The sequence below is a fragment of the Strongylocentrotus purpuratus genome, unplaced genomic scaffold, assembly GCF_000002235.5.
Source record: "Strongylocentrotus purpuratus isolate Spur 01 unplaced genomic scaffold, Spur_5.0 spur5_scaffold_2, whole genome shotgun sequence".
Classification (NCBI taxonomy): domain Eukaryota; kingdom Metazoa; phylum Echinodermata; class Echinoidea; order Camarodonta; family Strongylocentrotidae; genus Strongylocentrotus; species Strongylocentrotus purpuratus.
In genome coordinates this window covers 5822137-5849342 of record NW_022145605.1, presented here as the reverse complement: position 1 = coordinate 5849342, position 27206 = coordinate 5822137, and the positions used below count along the sequence as shown (strand labels likewise).

General features: G+C 35.3%; 1 protein-coding gene across 2 annotated transcripts in view; it reads right to left on the bottom strand.

Annotated features, from left to right (window-relative positions):
- Positions 1 to 8737: 8737 nt before the first annotated feature.
- Positions 8738 to 27206, bottom strand: part of LOC586843 (palmitoyltransferase ZDHHC5) — a 56885-nt gene continuing 38416 nt past the window's right edge. For both annotated transcript variants that reach the window (XM_030991495.1, XM_030991496.1), the window contains exons 5-8: positions 19517 to 19619; positions 18176 to 18267; positions 17359 to 17560; positions 8738 to 14892 (exon numbers count right to left, since the gene is read on the bottom strand). In XM_030991495.1, coding sequence (XP_030847355.1) covers positions 14080 to 14892; positions 17359 to 17560; positions 18176 to 18267; positions 19517 to 19619 — 1210 coding nt within the window. In that variant the 3' untranslated portion in view covers positions 8738 to 14079. The remainder of the gene's footprint in view (positions 14893 to 17358; positions 17561 to 18175; positions 18268 to 19516; positions 19620 to 27206) is intronic.

Below are 27206 nucleotides of genomic sequence, written 5' to 3'. Positions count from 1 at the left end.
CATTCCTTTGAAAAAAAAATCAGCTTATAATACGCACCGACAAAGTCATGTACCTTTTTCTACCGTCTATTTTTCATTTTTTGATGACATGACTATGAAATAAAACTCAAGCGGGCCCTATGTTTCTCACAATATGCTCTTGATGAGGTGGTGATACAGTTTTTTTAATCGTAGATAATTTTAAAATGTAATATCATGCGTAGTATGATAAGGTTCCATATTAAGAATGTGCGCATGTATAGATGTAAGAATAATCTTTAATTTAACCGGATTTTATTAAAATATGTGTAAGAGACTACATAATGAGTCTTAATGGAATGGTTATTTTGTGATATAAAAAGAGATTGATAGAGGAAATGAATTGAATTAGATTGAATTGAATTGGTTTATTAAGTAAAAACATGAAATGCAGCTTAAGAATAACATTGTCTGTTTTACAAAGTAATCAGATATTTACATTATAAGACAAACATCAAAATGCAAAAGGAATATAACAAAATAACATTGGTTACATCACACAGCAGTATTATATACGATTTAGAAAAATGTATCGAAGGTGTGAATAAGTATAGTTATCAAAATAAATTTAGGCAATGTCGTTAAATATTCAAGGATAAATTCTATTGAGCATGCATGCTCAGGAATATTAGGATTATTGTACAAAAATATCACCTTAGACAAAAAAAAATTAGTTCAGTAAGAGATGGAATAATTGCACAGAATGATGTAAAACATCAATGTGGAGAACCATCGACAGTGAGAGAGGAGCAATAAGCCGTTTTTCAAAATGCATTCAAATTTGTACAAACAATATGTAGTTTAAGCTTCTACCAACCTTATCTTTTCGTAGGCAAGTTTTTATACAAGTTTAATTAGCAACGAACTATTATATTCATCTGTAATATATTATTATTGTAATTCGATAGACAGAATGTAAATTGCAAATACATCGGTTATTGCTAATTATGACAAACACCAATATATATATATATATAAGAGCAATCCTGGAATAGGGTGTAAACTATCCTGCAGTATATAAAAATCCCTGTTAAGAGTCTGAAATTTGAGATGTTAGACGGGTTTCCCTGTATAGGGTATCAAAACTACAACTTCAGTCATCGTTTAGCACGGTGCTTTTCAGGAAGCAGTTGATGTACAGTGCTGTCGTATGCAGCCACTGTTTTATGGAATAACTTGCCTGAATACCTTAGAAATTTCCACTCCTTCTGTATGCTGTTTCGAAAAATGCATTGACATGCAATTATGCTTACGTGCTATATGCCTCTATGCACTATTCAAAACCGCTTTATTATTATTATTATTAAATTCTCCAAGAAAAATATATACGTACATATGATAATAAAATGCTTATATAAAAATGTATTATGCAAAAAAAAATTGCTTATAGAAGTTAGTTAAGTTTCCCATCATAATAATTATTAAAAGATAAAATATGATTTTTTTTTTTTACTTTATTGTACTTTGTAATGCGATGTAATACGACTTCATTGATGTTTGGGTGGTGTGATCGTTTTTCAAGGGCCCTCTTGTAAAACTATATTTCAAGTATTCAAGTATTCAATTTATTTCACATCACTTTAAAAACACATCAAAAGATATACAAACAAATCATTATAAATTAAAACAATATAAATATATACAAAAAAACATTCATTTACATTGTACTGATGAAAGAAGGATGAAGGGTGGAGGATGTGAGGGATCAACAAAGGCCATTGGCCTGTCAAGGTTGATCCCCTATATTTCCACCCTTCAAAAGAAATACATTATACAAAATATAAAAAATAAAAACAATCAAACAAACAGATAATATAACATAGCATAATCACATAAAAACACAACATAATTATTTACATAAATCACATAAAAGGCAATTAGATCAAATAAAACTACTCACAATTAAAAAGATAACATTTATATTTTTTCCTGAATGTAAAAACAGTGGATATTTCTTTTAATACGTTTGGCAACTCATTCCAAAGCTGTGGGCCTTTAAAACTTACTGTAGTTCTTGAAAAGTTAAAAATATAAAAAGGTACATACATTTTATTGGAATTTCTTGTTTTATATTTATTGATGTTGCAATTATATTCGAAATAGTCATGAAAGTTATTGGGCAATAGTTGTTTAGAATAAGAAAACATAAACGATGCTAGTTGTAATTTATTTATATCAAATATATTCAATATTTTTAACTTTTTAAATAATTGTTGGGTATGTGCTAAATAGTTTGATTTGGTAATTGCTCGTATTGCACGTTTCTGTAGTAAAAACAATTTTTGTGATAAATAAAATGAGCAACCGCCCGATACAATATTAGAATACATAAAATGTGATAGAATCATACAGTTATACAAATTTGTTAAAATCTTCAGTGGTAAAATGTGTTTTAAAATATTAAAGACTCCAATGGATTTAGATATTTTTAAAGCAATGTAATTAACATGCTCCTTCCAGTTCAAGTTTTCGTCAATGATTACTCCAAGAAATTTAGTACTGGTTTCTCTCTTTATACTTAGATCATTAAGTTCAATATTTATTACATTATCTTGTATTCTACAATACATACTCTTAAATATCATATAACATGTTTTATCGCGATTAATGTAGAGTTTATTGGCTGTAAACCAAGTTTGTATGCTTTTCATTTCTGAATATAGATTATTCAATGCAACTGGATCTTTACCTGATAAAAATAAACTTGTGTCATCTGCAAATAAAATTACTGATAAAATATTGCTAACATATTGCAGATCATTAATATAAAGTAAAAATAAAAGGGGGCCGAGATTAGATCCCTGAGGTACACCTACTGAAATACTTTTACATTCTGAATTAAAATTACCAACGCTTACATATTGCTTCCTATTGCACAAATAACTTTCAAACCACTGTATTGCATTTCCCCTTATTCCATAATATTTCAGTTTTTTAAGTAAAATTGAATAGTCAATACAGTCAAACGCCTTTGACAGGTCTAAAAAGAGAGATATCACTATGTGTTTCTTTTCAAAGGCTTTGGCAATTTTATCTGTTAATTCAATCAATGCATGGGTAGTACTATATCCCTATCTAAAGCCAAATTGTTTATTGTGCAAAATATTGTGTTTTTCAATAAAAGATATTAATTTATCATAAACAATTTTTTCTAAAATTTTACTAAAAATTGATAAAATAGAGATTGGTCTATAATTATTCAACATATTTTTACTGCCATTCTTATAAATTGGTATAACTTTAGCTATTTTTAATGCATTAGGAAATATGCCTTTTTTAAGAGAAGAATTAAATATATTGCACAAAGGAGACACAATTGCATTAATAGAAGATTTAACAATTTTAGCACTAATTTCATCGTAACCAGGACATTTACTTACATCAAAACTCGATATAATATTAATTATAGTAGATTCTGTAATTGGGCTAAAAAATAAAGACTCACAAACAGATCCCTGTAAAAAGCTATTAAATGATGTAGTTACTGCACTATCCAACTTATCATGAATTTTCTGTCCAACTGTACTAAAGTAATCATTGAATAAATTTACAATATGAGATTTATCCTTTATAGATCTACCTTCATATTCGATTTCATTAACATCATGCTTACTTTTTCTTTTGTTCAAAACTTCATTTATAACATTCCATGTTTTCTTTGCATTGTTCGATATTTACGTTTTGTATCACGTATCAAGTCATTAAATCTATTTCTAAAATTTACATAAGTCGTTCTGCGATATGTCGTAGGATTTTTAAGATATTTTTTGTATAAAATATATCTATATTTACTCATTTTCTTAATTTCTATTGTAATCCAAGGTTTAACATTTGCATGTTTCTTTCTTTTCATCTCTACCTTTTGGAAACATTCGTTATACAATTTCACATATATTTCAAGAAAACTTTCATACTTCTGATTAACATCATCAAGACGATCTGAAAATTCCCACTTCACAGACTGTAACTTTGAACAAAATGTATTGATGTGAACATCACTGAAGTCACGTTTTGAGTAAATTATTTGAGGATCATCTGTATCAGGTTGAGATAAAATCATGATAAAAGGAGTAAGATGATCACTGACATCTGTTAAAATTATTCCACTCAGCTTAACCTTTTCTGGATTATTACAGAAGAAATTATCCAAAGTAGTCGCAGAATGTGAGGTTATTCGGGTTGGCTTGATTATTTGTGGTAAGTAAGAAAGTGAAATAAAGTTATCAATGAATTCATTAACATATGAAATAACATCAAGTTTCAATAGATCAACATTAAAATCACCCATAATGATGCTCTCCTTTTTCTCATTCATAATAACATTCAGCGGTGCTTGTGTATCATTTATAAAAGATTGTACTCCTTGGTGTGGTGGTCTATACATAACAAGAACTATATAATTCTGTACTTTATTATATACCTCAATGGAAATACTCTCAACAGCATTAGTAAACACATCTAAATCTGGTCTTCTTTTAAATCTTATTTTGTCATGAATAAATACTCCCACGCCTCCCCCTCTTTTTCCTTGTCCAGGATTACTTAGGAAGGAATATTGGGGAAGAGAAACTAGCTATCATCATCATCACTCTTAAGCCATGTTTCAGTGACCCCAATTATTGTTTGGACACATTGTAAGAAATTATCAAAATTGCGCTTTAAACTACGGCAGTTAAAATGAAATAAAGTCACTGTAGAACAAGTATCGAAATTTTTAGTAGATTCATAAAATTCATCAGGAGTATAAACTTTGTTATCCGGAAGAAGTTCTTCATTAAATGTAGTAGCTAAAGATTTATACTCTCTTGAGCTTCGATTGCAAAGAGAGCAATTATCACAAGTTGTAGAATTCTGCCTATTACATAAAATACAAGTACACAACATAGTACCTTAAACTATATCCTATCAAAAACAAAAAACGGAAAAGTCTGCAATATAATAGAATGTATCGGTAGTACAAACGGATATTATGACTAATACATGGTTTTCGCATTATTTCTCATCAGCTGAACATGGTTTCACTACATTGAGTGATATAGTCTACTGATATGAGCATAAATGTATATTAACTCAGCATTTACCTGTTTACGCTTTACATGACAATATTTTCATATTTTCTTAAGATCAGTCACTGAGTGTATTCTTTTCCTTACCGAAAGAATAAGAGATGGACGAAAGAATAATAGGCGGAGGAAAGAATAAATGTTCGGACAAATTGTAAGAAATTATCGAAATTGCGCTTTAAACTACGTCCGATCGGTTAAAATGAAATAAAGTCACTGTAGAACAAGTATCGAAATTTTTAGTAGATTCATAAAATTCATCAGGAGTATAAACTTTGTTATCCGGAAGAAGTTCTTCATTAAATGTAGTAGCTAAAGATTTATACTCTCTTGAGCTTCGATTGCAAAGAGAGCAATTATCACAAGTTGTAGAATTCTGCCTATTACATAAAATACAAGTACACAACATAGTACCTTAAACTATATCCTATCAAAAACAAAAAAACGGAAAAGTCTGCAATATAATAGAATGTATCGGTAGTACAAACGGATATTATGACTAATACATGGTTTTCGCATTATTTCTCATCAGCTGAACATGGTTTCACTACATTGAGTGATATAGTCTACTGATATGAGCATAAATGTATATTAACTCAGCATTTACCTGTTTACGCTTTACATGACAATATTTTCATATTTTCTTAAGATCAGTCACTGAGTGTATTCTTTTCCTTACCGAAAGAATAAGAGATGGACGAAAGAATAATAGGCGGAGGAAAGAATAAATGTTCGGACAAATTGTAAGAAATTATCGAAATTGCGCTTTAAACTACGTCCGATCGGTTAAAATGAAATAAAGTCACTGTAGAACAAGTATCGAAATTTTTAGTAGATTCATAAAATTCATCAGGAGTATAAACTTTGTTATCCGGAAGAAGTTCTTCATTAAATGTAGTAGCTAAAGATTTATACTCTCTTGAGCTTCGATTGCAAAGAGAGCAATTATCACAAGTTGTAGAATTCTGCCTATTACATAAAATACAAGTACACAACATAGTACCTTAAACTATATCCTATCAAAAACAAAAAACGGAAAAGTCTGCAATATAATAGAATGTATCGGTAGTACAAACGGATATTATGACTAATACATGGTATTCGCATTATTTCTCAACAGCTGAATATGGTTTCACTACATTGAGTGATAGTCTACTGATATGAGCATAAATGTATATTAACTCAGCATTTACCTGTTTACGCTTTACATGACAATATTTTCATATTCTCTTAAGATCAGTCACTGAGTGTATTCTTTTCCTTACCGAACCTCCGTTCGTGGCTTGCACTAGAACAGTTACTCTGCCATCTGATATTTTATAGATGGGACCCTAAATGAATAAGCTAAAATCTATACATGAATTAGTAATTATGATGTGCCAACTCCACATGGCTAAAGTGCTCAAAAAAGAGAAGAAAAGTAAGAGCTTGAGAAGACACACCCCACACACACATAAAACAACTTCTATCTAAAAAGCTAGACTGGAAAGCAATATTTACCAAATGAGTTTTGAGGGCAATTAAAGAGAGAAACAAAAGTTTAAGGGATCAAAATAATGATAAATGTAATAGATGTAAATAATATAAATATGAGTGAGCCCACTCTGAACAAAAAAATAAGGTACCTTTTAAGATCATTTGCCCATGTAATCATCTTTGATTATAAAACAGACTATCATCATAGCTCTTGTACTGCACTGACGTATTTTACAGGTGAATGAAAGAATAAGAGATGGACGAAAGAATAATAGGCGGATAAAAGAATAAGAGATGGACAAAAGAATAGTAGGCGGAGGAAAGAATAAGAGATGGACAAAAGAATAGTAGGTGGAGGAGAGAATAAGAGATGGACAAAAGAATAGTAGGTGGAGGAGAGAATAAGAGATGGACAAAAGAATAGTAGGCGGAGGAAAGAATAAGAGATGGACAAAAGAATAGTAGGTGAAGGAAAGAATAAGAGATGGACAAAAGAATAGTAGGTGAAGGAAAGAATAAGAGATGGACGAAAGAATAGTAGGCGGAGGAAAGAATAAGAGATGGACGAAAGAATAGTAGGTGGAGGAAAGAATAAGAGATGGACAAAAGAATAGTAGGTGGAGGAGAGAATAAGAGATGGACAAGAGAACAGTAGGTGGAGGAAAGAATAAGAGATGAACGAAAGAATAGTAGGTGGAGGAGAGAATAAGAGATGAACGAAAGAATAGTAGGTGGAGGAGAGAATAAGAGATGGACAAAAGAATAGTAGGCGGAGGAAAGAATAAGAGATGGACGAAAGAATAGTAGGTGGAGGAAAGAATAAAAGATGGACAAAAGAATAGTAGGTGGAGGAAAGAATAAAAGATGGACAAAAGAATAGTAGGCGGAGGAAAGAATAAGAGATGGACGAAAGAATAGTAGGTGGAGGAAAGAATAAGAGATGGACGAAAGAATAGTAGGTGGAGGAAAGAATAAAAGATGGACAAAAGAATAGTAGGCGGAGGAAAGAATAAGAGATGGACGAAAGAATAGTAGGCGGAGGAAAGAATAAGAGATGGACGAAAGAATAGTAGGTGGAGGAAAGAATAAAAGATGGACAAAAGAATAGTAGGTGAAGGAAAGAATAAGAGATGGACGAAAGAATAGTAGGTGGAGGAAAGAATAAGAGATGGACGAAAGAATAAGAGATGGAGGAAAGAATAGTAGGCGGAGGAAAGAATAAGAGATGGACGAAAGAATAGTAGGTGAAGGAAAGAATAAGAGATGGACGAAAGAATAGTAGGTGGAGGAGTGAATAAGAGATGGACGAAAGAATAGTAGGTGAAGGAAAGAATAAGAGATGGACGAAAGAATAGTAGGTGAAGGAAAGAATAAGAGATGGACGAAAGAATAGTAGGTGAAGGAAAGAATAAGAGATGGACGAAAGAATAGTAGGTGGAGGAAAGAATAAGAGATGGACGAAAGAATAAGAGATGGAGGAAAGAATAGTAGGCAGAGGAAAGAATAAGAGATGGACGAAAGAATAGTAGGTGAAGGAAAGAATAAGAGATGGACGAAAGAATAGTAGGTGAAGGAAAGAATAAGAGATGGACGAAAGAATAGTAGGTGAAGGAAAGAATAAGAGATGGACGAAAGAATAGTAGGTGGAGGAAAGAATAAGAGATGAACGAAAGAATAGTAGGCGGAGGAAAGAATAAGAGATGGACGAAAGAATAGTAGGTGAAGGAAAGAATAAGAGATGGACGAAAGAATAGTAGGTGAAGGAAAGAATAAGAGATGAACGAAAGAATAGTAGGTAGAGGAAAGAATAAGAGATGGAGGAAAGAATAATAGGCGGAGGAGAGAATAAGAGATGGACGAAAGAATAGTAGGCGAAGGAAAGAATGAAACTTGGAGGGAGGGCAATACACACATACATGTATAGATATTAAGAGAAGAAGGAAAGAGAGAGAGAGAGCAAAATAGAAAAAGGTAGAGAGAGAGGTAGAGGGTGGGGAATGGAGCTCATTTGCAGAAGAAAGGCAGTGTTGTATGAATTGCATCAGAAGACCCAGCATTCTTTGGGGGGGGGGGGGGGGGGGGTAGCGCACAACTGCAATTCTTATTCTGGTTCACAGGAAGAAATATAAATTAAAAACTCATAACACAAAGTCAGAATAAATACAAATACAATCAGTTCATTCATTTCTTTATATCACTTAGACAGTTTATTACAAAAACAAAAGAACTCTTTTTTCTCATCTCATGAATTATAACCATTTGATAAATGTTTGTACAGCTTTGTAAGAATGAATTCTTTATTTATCTTACTTTCTTTACCAGAAAAAAGGAGGAAAAAAAAAAGCCCCACATAGTTCTTCAATAGAGATGTAAATCCACCAACACAACTTATATTTCTTATCTTTTATTCAGATACAAGTACATATACATAATTCTGTGTCCCATTTGCATCCATTCTCTTCAATGACATAAAACATAAAACATTTACACTTTTAAGCCTTGCTCACAGTCATGGTGCAATGATCTGCCTAACCTAACTGATGCAGCAACAAAGAAAAAAATGGGGAAAAAAAAGGAAAAGAAAAAAAGAAGAATAGTGTAGCATGTGTCAAACCTGTACAATTCTAGAGAGCTTCCAATAATCCAGTTTGTAGATACAATCTGGGCTTGGGCAAATAATGGTCATTTGTACAAAATTGTAAATCCACCAGGACAAATATACTGGATATGTGCTCATGAAAGTTATGTAATCTATTCATTTATGGCTCACGATACATTCTATGGAACACAGGTGGAAGTTTTTTTCTCAGGAGGGCAAACAAAGGTTTTTCATGAAACACCTCCATGACTTTGGCAGTGATTTTTCTAAATTGCACAAAGTCTGACTTCTCCGTGTTTAACAGATCTGTGAATATTTGGGGTCATTTGAGCCGTGTTGTACACACTTTGTTACCTGCACATGAGCCTTTTTTTTTGCACAGCATATGGTATAGGTACATTAGAATATCATTACGTACAGGACATGCATGCTTTCCTACACATTTCCTGCACTTCCATTGCCGGTACATGTATTATCTTAGCTGAAAACATATGGCATGGATGGCAACCAGGGGGCGTTTCATCAACATTTGTCCGCGGGCTGCCGACAATTGTCAGCGCTGACTAAATTTGACCAATCAGAGGCCTGGAAAATATTCGGTGCGATAAAATTGTCGGTGAAACCACTGACTAATTGTTTCATGAAACGCCCCCTGAATGTAACAGGGATGAATAGAGAAGAAGCAGGCCATGAGATTACAAATACCTGAATTTGATGAAACAAATCATTTGATCAGAGTTGGAAGGGTGTTAACTCTGTGATAAAGAGTGCGATTTAACACCCTTGTGGCTCTAAACAGAGGAAATATTGCATGCATATCATCGTTCTCATATATTCACCCAATATGAAGAACTTGTCGGTTCAAATTTGATAGACAGAACTGCCGAGGTTGAAATATAGATATCATGTGTTTGGATCCTGAAGTGTGTTAACTTGTGAGCTAAGAGGTTGTTAACGCTGTAAAGTATATCAGTCAAAGCCCTTCTGGCTCCAAACAGACGATATATTACCACAGAGAGATGATTACAGTAGACATGGGGGCCTATGTTTCATGTTCTTATTTTCTTTGTTTTCACCATTTGTCATTCGTTTACACATTAAACATTTTTATTGTGTTGCAGTAGTTTTTTTCTGAGGCAGTTCACTGTATCATGTCTGAAAAAGGCTCTGCACTGGGAACAGTCTCTTGATAAATTTCAATGGTTTACTTTGGCTAGAGAAATGCAGATTGCATTTCAAACGTAAAAATGAATTGTAATTTGAGTATTATTGATCATTTCAAATTTTGAATAGGGACTATTCCTACAAATATTAATTCAAAATGAGTATATTTGATGGTACCAATCACCGTGAACCTTTTCCAAAAAATTCTCATACAAAAAAAGTTTAAATAAAAAGACATCTACCTGATCAATCAAAACAAAATTTAATTCAAAATTGCATATATACTAGTTCAATCTGAATGACATTTCTTGAGACTCTATTTCGATTGTTTGTAGTCAAAAGGATGTTTAATCTGTGTTAAAGTATATAGGAGTTAACACCCTTCTGGCTACTAACAGACAATTAAAACGCAGAATTTGTATATATTTCTATATTTTTACGACAACAATCTATATGTTCTTTAATAACAGCATAATAAAATTCACTAATCACTACATTGTTACCATAATACATGTAACTCTAAACCCATTGCATTTGACCAAAGCTGTCCAGTGCTGACGAGACGCACCTGTCTCGACCAAGAACCTACAACTCGACACACCGAGTAAAAAATACATGACATACGACACATAAATACAGGGAAGCAGAAAAATCACTCATTTTTCATTTCTTCAGAAAATATCATACTTTACAATAAATACAAAAGAAAGGCAGAAAATATACAAATGTACCAGAACATAAATACGACGTAAAAGTAGGAACTCTTGTGTTTCTTGTCAAGAGATAAGATCTTGATTGGTTCATTAGAATAATTTACACCCTGTGTTAATATGAGTCTAGTTCAATAAATATTACCATTCTTTATAAATTATGGAGAATTACAACTAAAAATGACATCTCAACCAGAACATAAATACGACGTAAAAGTAGGAACTCTTGTGTTTCTTGTCAAGAGATAAGATCTTGATTGGTTCATTAGAATAATTTACACCCTGTGTTAATATGAGTCTAGTTCAATAAATATTACCATTCTTTATAAATTATGGAGAATTACAACTAAAAATGACATCTCAACCTCTTCAATCAATACTGGACAACCTGGGGGGCGTTGCACAAAACTTGTCATCAGTGACATATGACAGTTTTTGTTATAAGCTACTGAAATCCTTGCTTCTGATAGGTTATCAACAGATTTTTCACTGATTTTTGTCATTTGTCATTAAAAAAGGCTTTGTGAAACGGGCCCCAGGTGAACCTAATGAAAGACTTCGAAAGGACTGTTAATTTACGATAATGTTTTGAATTCCTAGCTCTGTGAGCAGTTCACAGTTGAGATGTAACTGCAATAATAACGACATTGCTCGAGAGGAAAAATTCTGCTCTCTCAATCTATATATTTAAGAATATACATGAAGAGTATGTACCTGAAATGGAAAGGCAATTAAAAAAATGTCTGCAGATTCATGACAACATAAGGGAGGCTCATTTTCACAGTATACTCATTTGCATTAAGTTTAAACTATCCAATTACAAGATTCTTTGTATTTATCCAGACAACTGATATATACCACTTTATTTCTTCTCATTTCTTTACAAAGACTATTGGAACAACATCAGTAAAGTTTGTATTCTCTTCAAGACTACAAACTTCAGATTTCCAAAGACGAACAGCTCAATGAGGGCACAAAAGAAACAGTAGTAAGATCATATCGGTGTGAAGATGCAATGTAGGTAATGAGATGATGAAACACAGTGATTTTCTGACCGTCACCAACACCCCGATCTCCTGAAAGCATTTCCTTTTGTACATCCAACTCAGCACTACCTGTACACAAATTGACAAATTCTTGGACATTTTCCTCCAACAAAATACAACTTCTCCACAGGAAAATACACCCAAACACTGATTTTGGTGAAGTTACAGAACAGACATAAAGGGTGCAGACATGTAGCATAACACTTGACTTACTCTGTTTTAATTCCATGTATAAGCTTTAGAATGTCTTTTAGCAAAAATAAGGTCTACATAAACAACAACGAATCCTTTAGTTATCATATCTCTGGGCGATTCCATACAATGCATCTTGTGGGACATATGCCATATATCCACGTATTTCATCCATGAAAAAAAGAATCTCTAGATACAACTATGTCTATGTAATGGTAGCAGAAAGCATGATGTTTCATTGGCCACACCACAATACTCGTTCATTTATGGATGAACTATGTGTAAAAAAAGAAATGTCATACCAGACACATTGCCTGGAATCGCCCCTCTGTTTACTTTGATTGAGAAGTCTATGTCACACACAGCAATTTTGTGAGTTTTTCCACATTGTATCAGCAGGGCAGTGGTGATTTTTTATGTCATTCCAATACAGTGCGAAACTTTATTACTTTTTCATAGTAGCTCTTTTGAAAATTGATATGGAAATTTCAAGGGGCCGTTTTTGGCTTGCTGTTTGGCTGCAACTTTTAACACACTTTTTATATTTAAGAACTATTATTTCAACCCTTGGATATTAAAAGTTCATCATATTTTTGATAGAAATCATTGCTCTTCTTGTTAAAATTCTTAAATAAAAGAAAATTGTTTCTGAAAATACTTAATTATTTGAAAGATCCCAGATAATGATTTTGGTCTTTTTACAATCTCCTTTATCGTGCTTTTTATAGAACTTTTAAAATCTCAATCATTCCTGCCCCTCTTGTATATTGAGGCTGAATTAGTGATTGGCTTCTCAATGCACTTAGCTTTTCTTTAATTCAAAGACACATCATTTGAATCAAAACGATACAATAGCCAATGTTTCATTTTTCGAATTCCAACAATTCAAAATATGTTATTTTTCAGGATGTTTCCAAACTATCCTTCGAAAATTGGAAAAAAAGGATACCGAAAACTGTGATTCAGAAACCAAAATACCACAAACCAAACCTCATAACTTGACGGCTCCATCCATCTTCATATCTATTTCATGCAATAGATTGATAGACATAGGAATTCGGATTTATATCATTTAAAAAAAATAGCACTGCACAAAAATTACAGGGTGGGAAATTTTGCCCTCCTCCCGTCTTATTTCTGACACAAAATGACCGATCGCTGGCCACCGGATTTCCCAGCTCTCACTGTAGTATGTATGACGCATATATGAGTGTAATTCACTATGACCACATCTCCTGATGCACCTGTAAAGAACTGAATGGAGCAAGATCATAACCTCTTATTCTTGATAGGATCCTGTTCTTATACATGGCTTGCACATTTTGTAAGATTTCTTGATATCTAGCTAAGGGATTATTTGACCGCATAAGTTTTGACGAGGTGGAGGTTTTCAGCAGGTAGGTAAGCGGCAATGAACAATTCCACAAGAAAAATAAAACAGCTCCTGGTATATACAATTATATCGCTCTAGTAATTCTGTTAGCTTTATGCCTTCCTCTAAATATGTTAAATATCACATTTTTCTTTTCAATTTGTTGTCTGTCTCTACTATAAAAATAAGAGTTGTTGAGAGAGAGATTAGTAAATCTTGCATGACTGATTGAAAACAGCAATGAAGAATTAAGAAGTTGATATTATTTCTAATGCTAGCTGGATCAGAATGTGTAATGGAGGCATAACTCCCTGGAAGTGAAGTGTTTCTCAGTATGTGAAAGAAGTTGATTTACTTGAATTTCCTAACCATTGTTAGAATGATTTATCTACAAAACAGAGAAAAAGCGAGAGAAGATTTCAGTAATAAATGGTGTGTCTCAAACGGACACTTCGTAAGTCATCATTTGAGTCCTATCTTCTCCGTTGACTTGCACTATGTGACTGGCATTATGGCTAGAGTTGAAACTTGTATTGGAGCGTTTGACAGTGGGTGCTGTGTGGTTGTTGCGTCCAACGTCTGCCTTGGTTGATTTACTTCTCACAGGGGCACTGTTCGTTGGTTTCTCCTGGCTGCGCATCATCGACTCTGACTCCTCGCTCATCTTAAGCGCCGTGACGAACGAGATGGGACGCCTGAGCCGTGACCCCTCCCGATTCCGCATGGCTACATGCTGCATTTCGGGTTTAACATGGTTGGGGGCATTGTTTGCTTTATGATTGTTGTGTTGTGCATGGATGTTGTTCTCTTGGTGGTTCACATTATTTGTTTTCATGGCGTGGTGCGCATTGTTGCCCTTTGAGCTGCTGCGTGGGCTTTGCCTGTGCGGACTGTGCACACTGCCTGATGAAGGCGTGCTGCTCATGTCCCATTCGCGGTGGTTGTTACGCCGCGATGCAGGACTGTTTATCAGTTCGCTGCTCCCGTGCGAGGGTGTGGCTGACTTGCTCTCATTGCTGAAGCTAGGAGGGTCCCTTCTTGAGTAGCGTATCCTGTTGTCGGTCTGAGGGGATGAGCTAGCTACGTCCTGGTGTTGGTACAGGTGGACCTGGTTGTAGGGGTTGACCGATGATGGTGGTGGTGGTGGTGGCTCGGCCTCGCAGTCGTCTCCCTGACTCTCATCCCCTAAACCCTCTCTCCTGATGTCTGAGAAATAAGGTGCTGTGTGGTTGTTGCCTACAGAAGAGTGTACCTGAGGGTCATGAACACAAATAGAATGGCATAAACTATCAATCATCCCTACAGCTGACAGCGGATCAAATATCTGAGGTTAGTTTGGCGAAACAGGACAAGATAAGTTAATCAATGTCCGACAAAAAGGCAATTTAACAGGGGGGGGGGGGGGGCTGGGATGGGACATGTTTAAAAGGTGTATCAAACAGCAGTATGGTATGTAATCCCGTAGGATTTTTTTTGCCAAAGTTCATTTTTTGTTGTTGCTGTTTTGGCTTCAAAAGGGTCCCAATCGGCCCAAAATGATGGGGTTCAAATTTTCAGACCCCTTCTTCACTTTTTCAGACCCCTCCTTCACTTCCTGTGGGGTCCATTTTGGGGTCCATTTTGGGCACCAAAATGGCTTATATAAAGCGCAATAGGGAAATTTGGTGTCTTCAGGAAAATTTGAACCCCATCAATTTTTGATAGCTTGGACCCCAATGAATCCAAAAATGCAAAAAAAAAAAATAACTTTGGCACAACAGTCCTACGGGAGCTGTTTCAGTGACATACTGTACCACACTAATATACTGAATGAACAAATACAAAGAGGCAAATTTCTCTTATTCATTGAGACTTTGAAATTGTATTTCATGTTGTTTAAGATATTTTAATTATTTTTTAATATTTTGTATATAATGTTTTCAGTATGCTTATTTATAACAGCATACATGGTTAGTCCTAAAGAATGAAAATCCCAAGCAATCATAGTATGTACCAAATATACAATACCTGAGTGTACTCACAGGAAATTAATCTTTCCCTGATGTTTGATAGTATGTATTTACATACATGTATCTTTTTGGGGAATATAGAAGGAGAAGGTGCCATAAGCAGTAGACATTTTGTATGAGAGCTACAATACTATAAATGTTTATCATTTCAATGTCCGAATTAATAATAATTCTTGTGATATCTAAAGTATATATTTGTTTTGGGTGCAATTTCTATGTGCTCACGCAAAGGACCCAATTGAAAACCAGGTCTTCTAAATAGGCCACCCTTATTAAATTGGAGTGATGAATAAATTAACATAATTGTATATGTAATCCAATCTGATGACTGGCGCAAAGTTGATCATATGGCTAAATGAATGATCCATGTTTCATGATTTACTGTAGATTGACTAGGAGTGCCAATTGCAGCGTTCTGTAATTCTTCCCGTGCAAGATTTTAAGTTAAGCATAGATAGTGACATGGGAATCGTGCTTTCCCTCGTATGTCAGACATCGTGGTGTGGCTCTGACCATGCCACATACATGTATTACACACCGTATGGACAGCAAAATGCAAACTTATGTGATCGGAATCCCGTGCATGTATACTTAACATCAAGGAAAGAAGGGTTCATCTGGCCCGAGATATATTTGTATGTAGAGTAAGTAAATTGAGAGGCGATCAACCAGTTAAGATGACACATTATTTTAGTAAACAGTTGAAGTTGGAACAGGGAAAAAAATACATGAGGCAGCAGGCAAATTTGCCCTGGAAATACCGAAAAGAGTCCTCAAAATAGGCCAAAACTTCAAAAAAGAAATGATCCACAATCGCCCTTTAACAATTGCCGCACGACTACGAGCAGCCCCTCTTTCTTAAAGGGATAAGGTATCTTTGTCTCAGATTTTAAACAAAATCCTTGATTTAGCTCATGCTACAATCATAATTATAAACCTTTAGGTCAGTCAGGAACACCATGACGTATACAAGCTGATCACCCGTCTGATTATCAAGACATTTATGATTAGAATTCGAAATTTCTTTCAAAACCCTTTTCCCTAATGGTTTTTATAGCATTACAGTTTATTGGGGAAAATGAGTAAAATGGGTCACTCAAAGATTTTTACTTTTTTGAGACACTTCATGATCATTTTGAAGTGCAATTTTTTTTTAGGGCTTCAATATAACACCATATCACAGAGGCTGATAATGCGTAGGGCTTTGCATCTCAGATTTGGCATTGTTAAACAATGCCTTAAACTTTGTATTCATTGTGTGCATTTCTTAGTCGCCGCAATTGTCCCCTTTTATGAATTAATGAAAATGTAGCCCCTGAAAAGAGAAGCACACGAAATGGAAAGAGTAGCACACAAAATGGAAAAAGGAGCCCCCCAAAAGATGAAAAAGTAGCCCCCGAAATAAAAAAACCAGCTATTTTCACCGAGTTGGAAAATGTGCTCTGAACACATGTGAAAAGATAAAATATTGTGTGCTCTAAAAAATGTCTTATTTGCTTCAAAAAGGTAAGTGCATGATTCCCACTTGTAGGCACATGTTGTTATATATAACACTGCTTGATGGATATTGTTAGTAACCACTACAACCGGTGATGTGTTCCTTCATCTTCCTCTTCCTCCCAGTGAGGGCCAGTGATGTCGGTGGTGTTAGGCGGTGATGTTCACTTCTAGGTGATGAAATGAAGAAAGCAAAGATACACAGACCTCACCTGATGTTGTTTGTTATTGACGGCTGGTGCCATCGTGTGCTGCTGCGGCGTCATCGTGTGTTGCGGCGTGACCGTCGTTCTCCCACTCTCCACCCGGACGTGGATCTGGTTGTCGGTGACGCCGTTGCCTGTCGTGGAGGTGGTGTGCACCGGCATGTACATGGCAGCAAGCGAGACTGGTTTGCTTTTGAAACCCACATACCTGTAGAATATAAGGTTACCAAGATGAAAGCAAGAGGGTTATCAATGAAAGTCAAACTTCATATTCTCAACCATGCAAGATCAAACTTTGGATTAAACTAATGTTCAATAACAATTATTTTATATTGCTGTATCTTCTTGTTTTCAAATCAATACCATCAGACCTTATACCATGTATTTGAACAATAAATTCTACTGAAATTCAGCCCTAGAGATGTGAAAGTGTTTTTCTTTTTTAGAATAAATTTCCTTTTCAATTAAGACAACTTGGAATTTATGAAGACCTCCAACCAAATATCATCTTTTGTCTATAATTTGAACACCCAATCTAGTTATATTTACCACATTGCTTGAAAATAACTAATTTTCAAATGGGTTTAAAACAGACAGCCCCATAAACAGATTTTTAAATAGTTTATGAATGAAGTCTATGTGACAAATTACATTTCCCTTTTATATTGTAGTCCCTCATTAAGTATACACTTGGTAATCTTCACAAGTTGCTTTAAAATCATGCCTGCGATATTTATGAATATTAACATCAATACTGCTAGAAGTAATTAAATGAATTTCTCCACAGTTTGTGATGAAGACTGTGCTCATTTCTTTGAATTACCTTGCTGGCTGTGGACCACAGAAGACTTCCATGCAATTCTTAAAGCATCCCTTGTCAAAAGGATTATGACCACTCTGGAATTTACCTGTTACCTGTGATAGAAAAATAAAAGTAAAAACCGTTTGAATATCTACTCTCCAGAGATAATAAATACAGTTACTTATAAAAATATCATTAAATATCAGTCTATGTATACATCAGCTATTTCATTCAAACTAAGCTGTAACACAAAAATAAGCTTTAACATTTAAAAACTAATAAAAACTAAATCCCTTGTCCGGGATCAAATTTGTAATAAAAACATATCACTTTTTAATAGCATATTTTTTTGGAGTGTTGAATGGTGATAAGGAAGTGGGGCAATGAATTAATAAAGATGTTACAGAAATACATTGTTTGCTGCCCTCATAATACAGAATCAGCCAATATACAATTACATGTTTGTCGACTCCAGATGGCAGCAGACATTCATCTTACACAAGGGTATGAACATATGGTAAGTCAAACAAATACACTAGGAAGTATAACAGCACAAAAGTGAGCATTTCAAAACAACATTGCCTTGCAATTCCTTCAATTGTACTTGCCGAAAAATAAGAAGAAAAAGGAATTTATCATAATAACATTGTCATTGGTATCATCATATCATTCATAATATTTCTTTTATTCATTTTTTAAATTCCATTCATTTTTTTTTTTTTTTTGGGGGGGGGGGGGGGGTAAATAAATCAAAATAACTTTGATGAAATACATCCAGATTGCCTGACAAAAGTGACAATAACTTTTTGTGCAGTGTGTGCGTGTGTGCCAAATAAGAGGTGTCCTCTTATTCAGAATACAAAAGTGAACAAAAATAGCTTTTAAAAAAGTGGGGGAAAACCTTGAAATTCCTACAGATGCTACAAAAAGTGTCAACCCTAATTAAGCACACAGAGACAACAGGAAAGGGTGCAAAGAATACACGTCAGAGAGGTAGATGAGAAAGTAAAACAATCACATTTTCGAGGAAAAAATGGAAAAAAAGGTCAAATGGGAAGGAAGTAATCATAGTGGAATAGAAAATGGAAAGAAATAGAATCTGATTAAATACAAAAGAAAAAAAAAGGGGACAAGGAAGGTCAGGAGATAAAATAAGGGATAAACGACAGAAATAGAAGATAGAGAAAGATGGGAAAGGGGTGTTCACAGTTTCGTCATGCAGCTGTAGAAAACTTCCACCCTGTATAAAGGGTAAAGAAAAGGCACCGAAAGGGAAAGGCTGGATAAGTGCAACAAAAATACAAGGAAATCATGACTTCCCTGATCCTGCGTGCTTGCTGCTGGGGAAAGGATTGAACTTACCTGCTCGTTGGTGGTGCGGCCCTTACAGATGAGGGACATATGGAACACGGTAAGCACTATTACTGGTATGAAGCACAAGGCATCTACGCTCATCACTACAATACTGATAGATTGACATGGTGGGCACATTGGTGGGTAGCAGGTCAAGGAATCATACTGTTTTTCTTACAACAAAACAACGACATTATAAGCTTCATTTAAATGCCACAGACATTTATCACTTGGGTGCAGATTTGCAGAATTGTTTTCGTGAAAAAAATATGATAAAATTGAATAAATTGAAGACGAACACAAACATGCAGAATGGTATTTGTTCATTGAGAAGCAATTCTCTAAATTTCCATACATCAATTACACATGGAAAATCTGTAGGATTTCATATAAAGATGAACAAATTCATCAAATAGAAAGAAGAAAAAAAGAAGAAAATAAGAACAATGATTACAAAAAGTATTTTCACAATGTACATGTAATGTTGTTACCAGACTGAACAGAAGAGAAGAACATTCAAGAAATCATATCAAACAGAAGAAGGCATTTGTCACTGATATTCCATTGAGCACTACTTACACATTATAAAGTGACAATTGTAAAGAAATAAAAGAAACTTGAGGATGAGACAGTCAATAACTGGGGAAAGAGCTACAAAGAATTGAGTAGGTTCATTTCCAATGTTGCCGACAATGAAAGGAAATACAGCTCTCGTCGGGTTACTGTCTTTGCAAATTTGTCGGCTGGCTTCATGCAAAAGTGATGTGCCGACTTCCTGTGTTATTTACCCTTACTTATTAAGGAGTAGTATGTGATAGTGCCGTTGAGAGAAAGAGGACATTGCTGATGATAGTGAAAGTGCATGTAGTTATGGTGATGGGGATGCGGATCTCGAGGTTGATGAGATAATGATAATGGCAGAGATAGTGAACGAGGGGATTTTTTATGTTGATGAGATGAGCCGACTCAGAAATTAATGGTGGAGTGAAGCAATTATGAATGGAGAAGTTGATGAGAATATTGGTGTCAGCGACATGAATTTGAAGATGATGATGTTGATGATGATGATGATGATGATGGTGGTGGTTATCATGATGATGATAATGATGGTGATTATGATGTTGATGATAATGATGGTGATTATGATGATGATGGTGAGGATAATGATGATAATAATAATAATGATAATGATGGTGATTATGATGATATTGATGATGATGATGATGATGATGATGATGATGATGATGATGATGACGATGATAGATGATGATGATGATAATGGTATTGATATTGCTGAGATGGTGGCAGTAATGGTGGTGATGGTGGATGGTGTTGATGTTGAAGATTACCGGTACGATATTGATAAAATGATAACCTAGATGATAAAGGTGCCATTGATTGAGATTAGGATGAGGATGCTGATGTTGATGTGACATCTGACCGAGATGATAATGTTGGGGGAGGAATGGTATGGATATGAAGGTATGAAGCTTGATATTACAAAGATGATTATGGTAATAAATCTCTTCTGGAGCCCCTCTTTTTGGCGATGAAAAACATGTATAAATACAGGGGCTGCTTAGAGGGTAATGGAGGCTATTTCAAAGCTCCTGGGAGAAAAAACAAAATCTGGTGCTCCAATGTACTTTGGATACAGAATTGAAGTACGGGTAATGATTGAGAAGAAGAAGAAAATAGTGGAGATATGGTGGTGGTGGTGGGTGGTGGTGGTGGTGGTGGTGGTGGTGGGTGGTGGTGGTGGTGGTTGGGATGGTGTTGAAGGTGGTGATGGTGATGGTGATGATGAGGATAACAATGTGGTACTTATTATAATGTCAGGTAGTGGCAGTAATAGGGATCTAACTAAGTCATCTTGCAACAATAGCAAAATAGATCATTCAATAAAATGACACTGACAACATCAAAAGTATCTACAGGCTAATTGCAAACAAGGGAAAGAATGATCACTACGAAGATTGCCCTCTGTTCTCATAAGAAGAAATTGCAAATAAATAATTCACAGATCAGCATGAGGTGGGATGCATACAACTGTAGATGGCATGTGTAGCTTAATCTTTGTCATAACAAATGATGAAAAAGATGAATAAACACAAATCTAAACAACTTTCAAAAAATGGTGACTGAGAGCACTGAATTTTAGAGAACATCTTCACAGCTCCATAAAACACATGAATTTTGCATTGCAATCAACAGGAGACAAGTGCAAATAAAGCATGAAAATTGGCAGATCTTAATACATCAACGGATGAGGGGGGAGGGTGCAGGGTGGGGCAGGGCGGGGTTGTTTAGTTGCCATGGTACCTGCTCGTAAGTGGTTCTTCCTCTGGAGGAGAGCGAGACGTGGAAGCCTGTTAGACCAAACACAGGCAGGAAGGTGATTCCTACTATACACATGATGACAACACTGAGGGTATGAGTTAAGTCATGTTTGCACACAGTTTGTTAGGATGAAAACAAGCAATGGATGAGTTAATATGAACTGAGCATTTACCTCCACCAACATGGATGTTAAAATCTTTAAAAAAAACATATTCCATACAATTTAAAGCGATAATGAACTGATGAACTTTCTGCTCTAGCGTAGTTTATTGCACAGCGCCATCTCATGGTCAACTTGCCAACAGTGTGTCACCCAATACCTAATTTCCACTTCGCAAACAGAGCACTTGATGAGAGAACCATCAGTGCATCTAGGGAAGCAGCGAGTTACGGGACCAAACTGCTACAGCTGACCTGAGATGGCGCTAGAGGGGTTTTTGATGTAGTGCCTCTAGTACAGTATGGCTTTAACACTTCTTGATAAGTAGGTTGTACGACATATGCCAAGGCAATTATTGCTCCAAGTTCAATAACCTACACGATCCGAATGCTCAACTTCAACTCTGAACCAAATATGTACTCTCTGACCCTAACACTAACCTAAAATCTAATTGCAACCATAACCCTACCCAAGACTGTAGACAAAATCAAGCCTGGAGCTACCGCTGGAACATAGATATGTAGAGCATGATAAGTATTTGATACTCTACAAAAATTGTGCAGGAACTGTATTTGAAACATGTCATTTAAATGACTGATACATTTACATATTGCCATGATACCATTAAATGGAATGAAATAAATACAAATGGATTATACATAAAAAATATGGGCATGAACAGCAATAATTTGAAAATGAAAGAGATGATAAGTATTCTTAAAGAGCTGTTTCTTTGCTACAAGTAATTGTTTTGTGATATGATGGATGAATGAGGATGATATACCAAGATTCATTCAAACTTTTGCAAATTGAAGTAAAAAGAAGAGAGAAAAAAAAGAGATAGTAATAGCATATGTTTACATTTTCAATTTGCAAAGTTAAGTTAAAGAGAAGGTTGAGTTCTGGGAAGAGGTGAAAAATAAATTGTTAAGACATGTTCCCTGAAAAGCATGGCTCTTCAAATGCCTTCATATTCTAAATATGCATGTAACATCGTAAAAATCGGGGGGGGGGGGGGGGCGGCTTTTTACGCCACGTGTTCGTGTAGTCCCATATACATCTTTCTGTGCAAGTGTTTGTAACTTTACCAAGACTTGGCCACATTTCTTATCATTTTGATGATTCCAGAACCTTGCAATACACACAAACTCTTATATGCTAGATGATCAACCTTTTCTGGTCGGTTCCACACCGTTTCTTTCACAATGCAATCGCATGACCAGAACTCAACTTCATCTTTAATGCTTTATGTACAAATACGTGAAGAAGAATACACGCTGGTCTCTCTCTCTCTCTCTATATACAGCGATGAAGTCAGAGTGAAGAAATAAACTTGTCCAAGTACATCGTCTAGGCTTACGGGCTTAGACAGCGCTCATGAAGTCACTAAGTGACGACATTTGGAGGATTGCATTCAAAATTAGTCAGCAGACGATGATCGTATTAAAATGCAGAACGGCTTGCCCTCGAGCACATGTATTGCAACAGTGAAAATCAATGGCAAAGGAATACACATCTGTATGAGGAACCAAGAGGATAGGAGTTATGTCTCAAAACCACCAACAAGACACAAGTCCAACACAGTACAAAGCAAGGGCGGGGGAGGGGGGGGGGGGTGATTTTTCAGAATACATATTTTATAGACTGCTCTTAGTTTAACAAGATGGGATTTTTAATGGAGTAATGGTTAATTAAATCACTGGAAAGCTTGGAATTATAAATATCAAAAGTACAAAAAAAGAAAAATATCACGAAAAGAAAAGAAATTCTGGTGACTTATTGGAAAACTGTGCATACATGTAGGTCACGATCGCTTAGTCAAAAGGTAATTGAGTAGTTGAAAATCAACACAGAGTGACGCATTCATGTATGCATTACCCTTCTACAATTTACAGTTAGATGTGGGCACAGTATGACGATAATATCATTCAATGGATTTAAATCGGCACTGTAGTGTGTACACACGTAGGCTGCTAATTGAAGTTATATACAGCAAGTAGGTTATCCTACAAACATTACGTGCGTGAAGTTTCATGTTGCATAATTATGAGGATTGAGTAGGAAACCAAAATTAGAAATGTGTCAACATTTTGTCAGTCCCATATTCATTACATGACTGAATAACATGTCGGGTCACTTGGGTGATATGCGCTTCATGAACGGAAGAATTTGAATTTTACAATCACAGAAGGGATGTGAATTTTGCAAGAATGGTTGAATACTATGATGAGAAATTCACTACTGCCATGAAATTATCGTACTTACATTAATATGAAGATGGTTGATGGTTTTCGTTATTCCAAAATTACTGAGTCTACAAAAGATACATAAATCTTCAACATGAATTGAACTAACCCTAACCTTTACCCAAAACTTAATCCCAACCATAACTCTACGTCTTTGTCAAGATGAGCCCGTGAGTGCATACATGTACCACCTTGCTGCATTCAAAAGATAATTGTCTAAAAATTGAAGGGGTCTTTCCTAAAAAATTATCACAAATTTTCTAAACTCCTTAGAGATGTCGACAGTCTATCATGCTATTTCAGCATTGGTGTACAAATATATTACTGAAAGCTCTGCACTTAAACAAAAAATTTGGAAAGTAGGGTGAAGCCGGTAATCAAAATATGACATCACAGGAAACTGCCTAAATGACACTTGCTATGAGTTGGAGCAACACTACAAGCGGCAGGTCTAATTGCCTCGCAATTGAACTAGTAACACAGCAGGCATGAGTAAGACTTAGTACATCCTACCAAACAAAACTGAATTACACAGAAGTCAACGACAACCAGAGATATCCTCTTTACAGGTCCAACTGCAAAATTTGCTTCATTCTGTCACGAATATCGTCTAATCCAATTACTGATGGAAAGATTACTATTACTGATTCTGTTCAGTATGATTGACAGAGGTGTCACTTTTCATTGCTGTAACCCAACCCTCATTTGTGGTCTCAAATGATACATTTATCTAGCTGCACCGAAATACACACCTTTATTTTTCTGAGTGTTGAATACTCACTCATGAGCTGCATTTACGCTGCAACTTAAAATCAGCGAATTTTCTCACATTCCAGTGTTTTGCCAGAAATAATCGTTATAGAAAAAGCCATGTTTTACAGGTTTTTGCAGTGTTAATGCAAACTTCGCTAATTAAAGATACAGATTTTTGCTCTTGTGACTCTCCTCGCTTCTGAGTGGCGCCTGCACACTAACTACAATGAAATCAGTATGATGTTTTTTTTCTTCCAGTAGTGTAAGTGGTAGCCCAAAAAATTGATGATTTTTCAAAAAAGTGTTTGGGCTGTGTAAGTAAATGGGCCTATGATCTTTATCACAGAGCTACATGTGGCTGTGTATATAAATGAAAAGGGAGAAAGGGAGAGGGAATACATGTAAAAACAAACAAAAACATTTGTATATCTCTTATACAATCAGACTATTCTCACATGCTGCAAATAGACAAAAACATTACACATTTTGAATAGCTTCCGCTCAAAAATATAAGCCTCTCTATTGTCTAAATACGTTACTGTCCATAAACCTTGTGATCCCTAGAACATAATCGAAAGTGACCTTTCTAGATAGGTTCGACATTGTATACACACTTTCCTTTTTTGGAGAGAGGTAACAAAAGTGGCTATGTCATTTAGAGCCATAAACCCAAATCACTATCAGTTACTAAGCACGGTGTATACATATGACCCAGAATAACATAAACTACACTTGAATTCAAAGTGTAGGCCTTCAAGAATAATGTTTGTATGGCCAACAGCCATTGCCATACTAAGGTATAAAAATACTTGGCTCCATTACCACAATTTGTTGAGGTACCCAAACATAATGTCCCTGACAACTCTAAGATTGAGGGTCAGCTTTTGGGTACTGATGCAAAATAAGCATTCCTCTTACAAACTTACACGGAGCACATCATTCCTTCATTATTAAAGGGAAAATCTTTCTGTCACGCATTTCCAAATTAATCGTAGCATTGGATACACAAGGTAATATGACATTAGGTCACACAGGGGCTTACATACTGCACGTATGGAAGGCAAAACCAGAATGGATGAGTCACTGGAGAGGGAAAGCCTAGTACAAGTCTAAACATTACTAGGCCTGTATTCATCAGCTCTAGTTTGCCAAATGACCAGCTATTTTCAGACTCAGGATATTATCCTGAAGCTCAAAATTGCATCTTCACCAGAGCGATACGCTCATCACAAACTAGCTCGGACGGTCGCAACTTAGCCCGCTTGTTCCTAAATAGCAGGATATTTTGGTAACAAGACCAAGATTTCTCTGGATATTTTCTCGACCAAATATCCCGCTAATTACAAATGCAGGCTGATGAAGACGCAAATTAAGTGGTTAATTTGCGATCAGGATAGTTGAAATAGCAGGTTATTTGGCAAACTCAAGCTGATGAGGACAGGCCTACTGACACCATAGGCTTATGACAACATGGATTCTCATTCATGACGATGAAGTTGCAGTTCGTTCTCTTTATAAACTCAACCGAGTGGAAAGGTCTCTAGGTTAGTGTGAAATGGCATAATTGTTTTTCAATGTTGTTGTCATTCCATTAGAGAGATCTAGACATGATAAACTAGATGGAATTCGACTGCGCGCAGTCGAAAATGATGCCTCCGTCATAGAGCAATTTTACAAACCGAAACGGAAGAAATTTTTCAAATTCAAGTTCAATTGTAATCCATTAACATGTTCTCAGAATATCGTGATTACAAGCAATTTCTCATATACATATATGACCCTTTGATCTTTGACCTCATGACCCTAAAATCTACTCAGTTCATTGGCTCTGCAAGATTTCCTGAGTTAAATAGTAATCCATCTGTCAGTTCTAATGAGAATGCGTCCACAAGCTATTTTTGCATACATAATGAGCCAATGACCTTTGATCTTATGAACCATTCATTGGCTCTGCAAGATACATAAATGATCTAAGTTTGGCAGGAATCCATCAATCTGTTCTAATGATAATACGATCACAAGCTATTTTTGCATACATAATGAGCCGCATGACCTTGACCTTTACCTCATGACCCCAAAATCTTAACAGTTCATCAGCTCTGCAAGTAACATACATGACCTAAGTTTGGCAGGAATCCATCAATCGGTTCTTGAGATAAGGCGATCACGAGCTGTTTTTGCATACACAATGTGCGCTGTG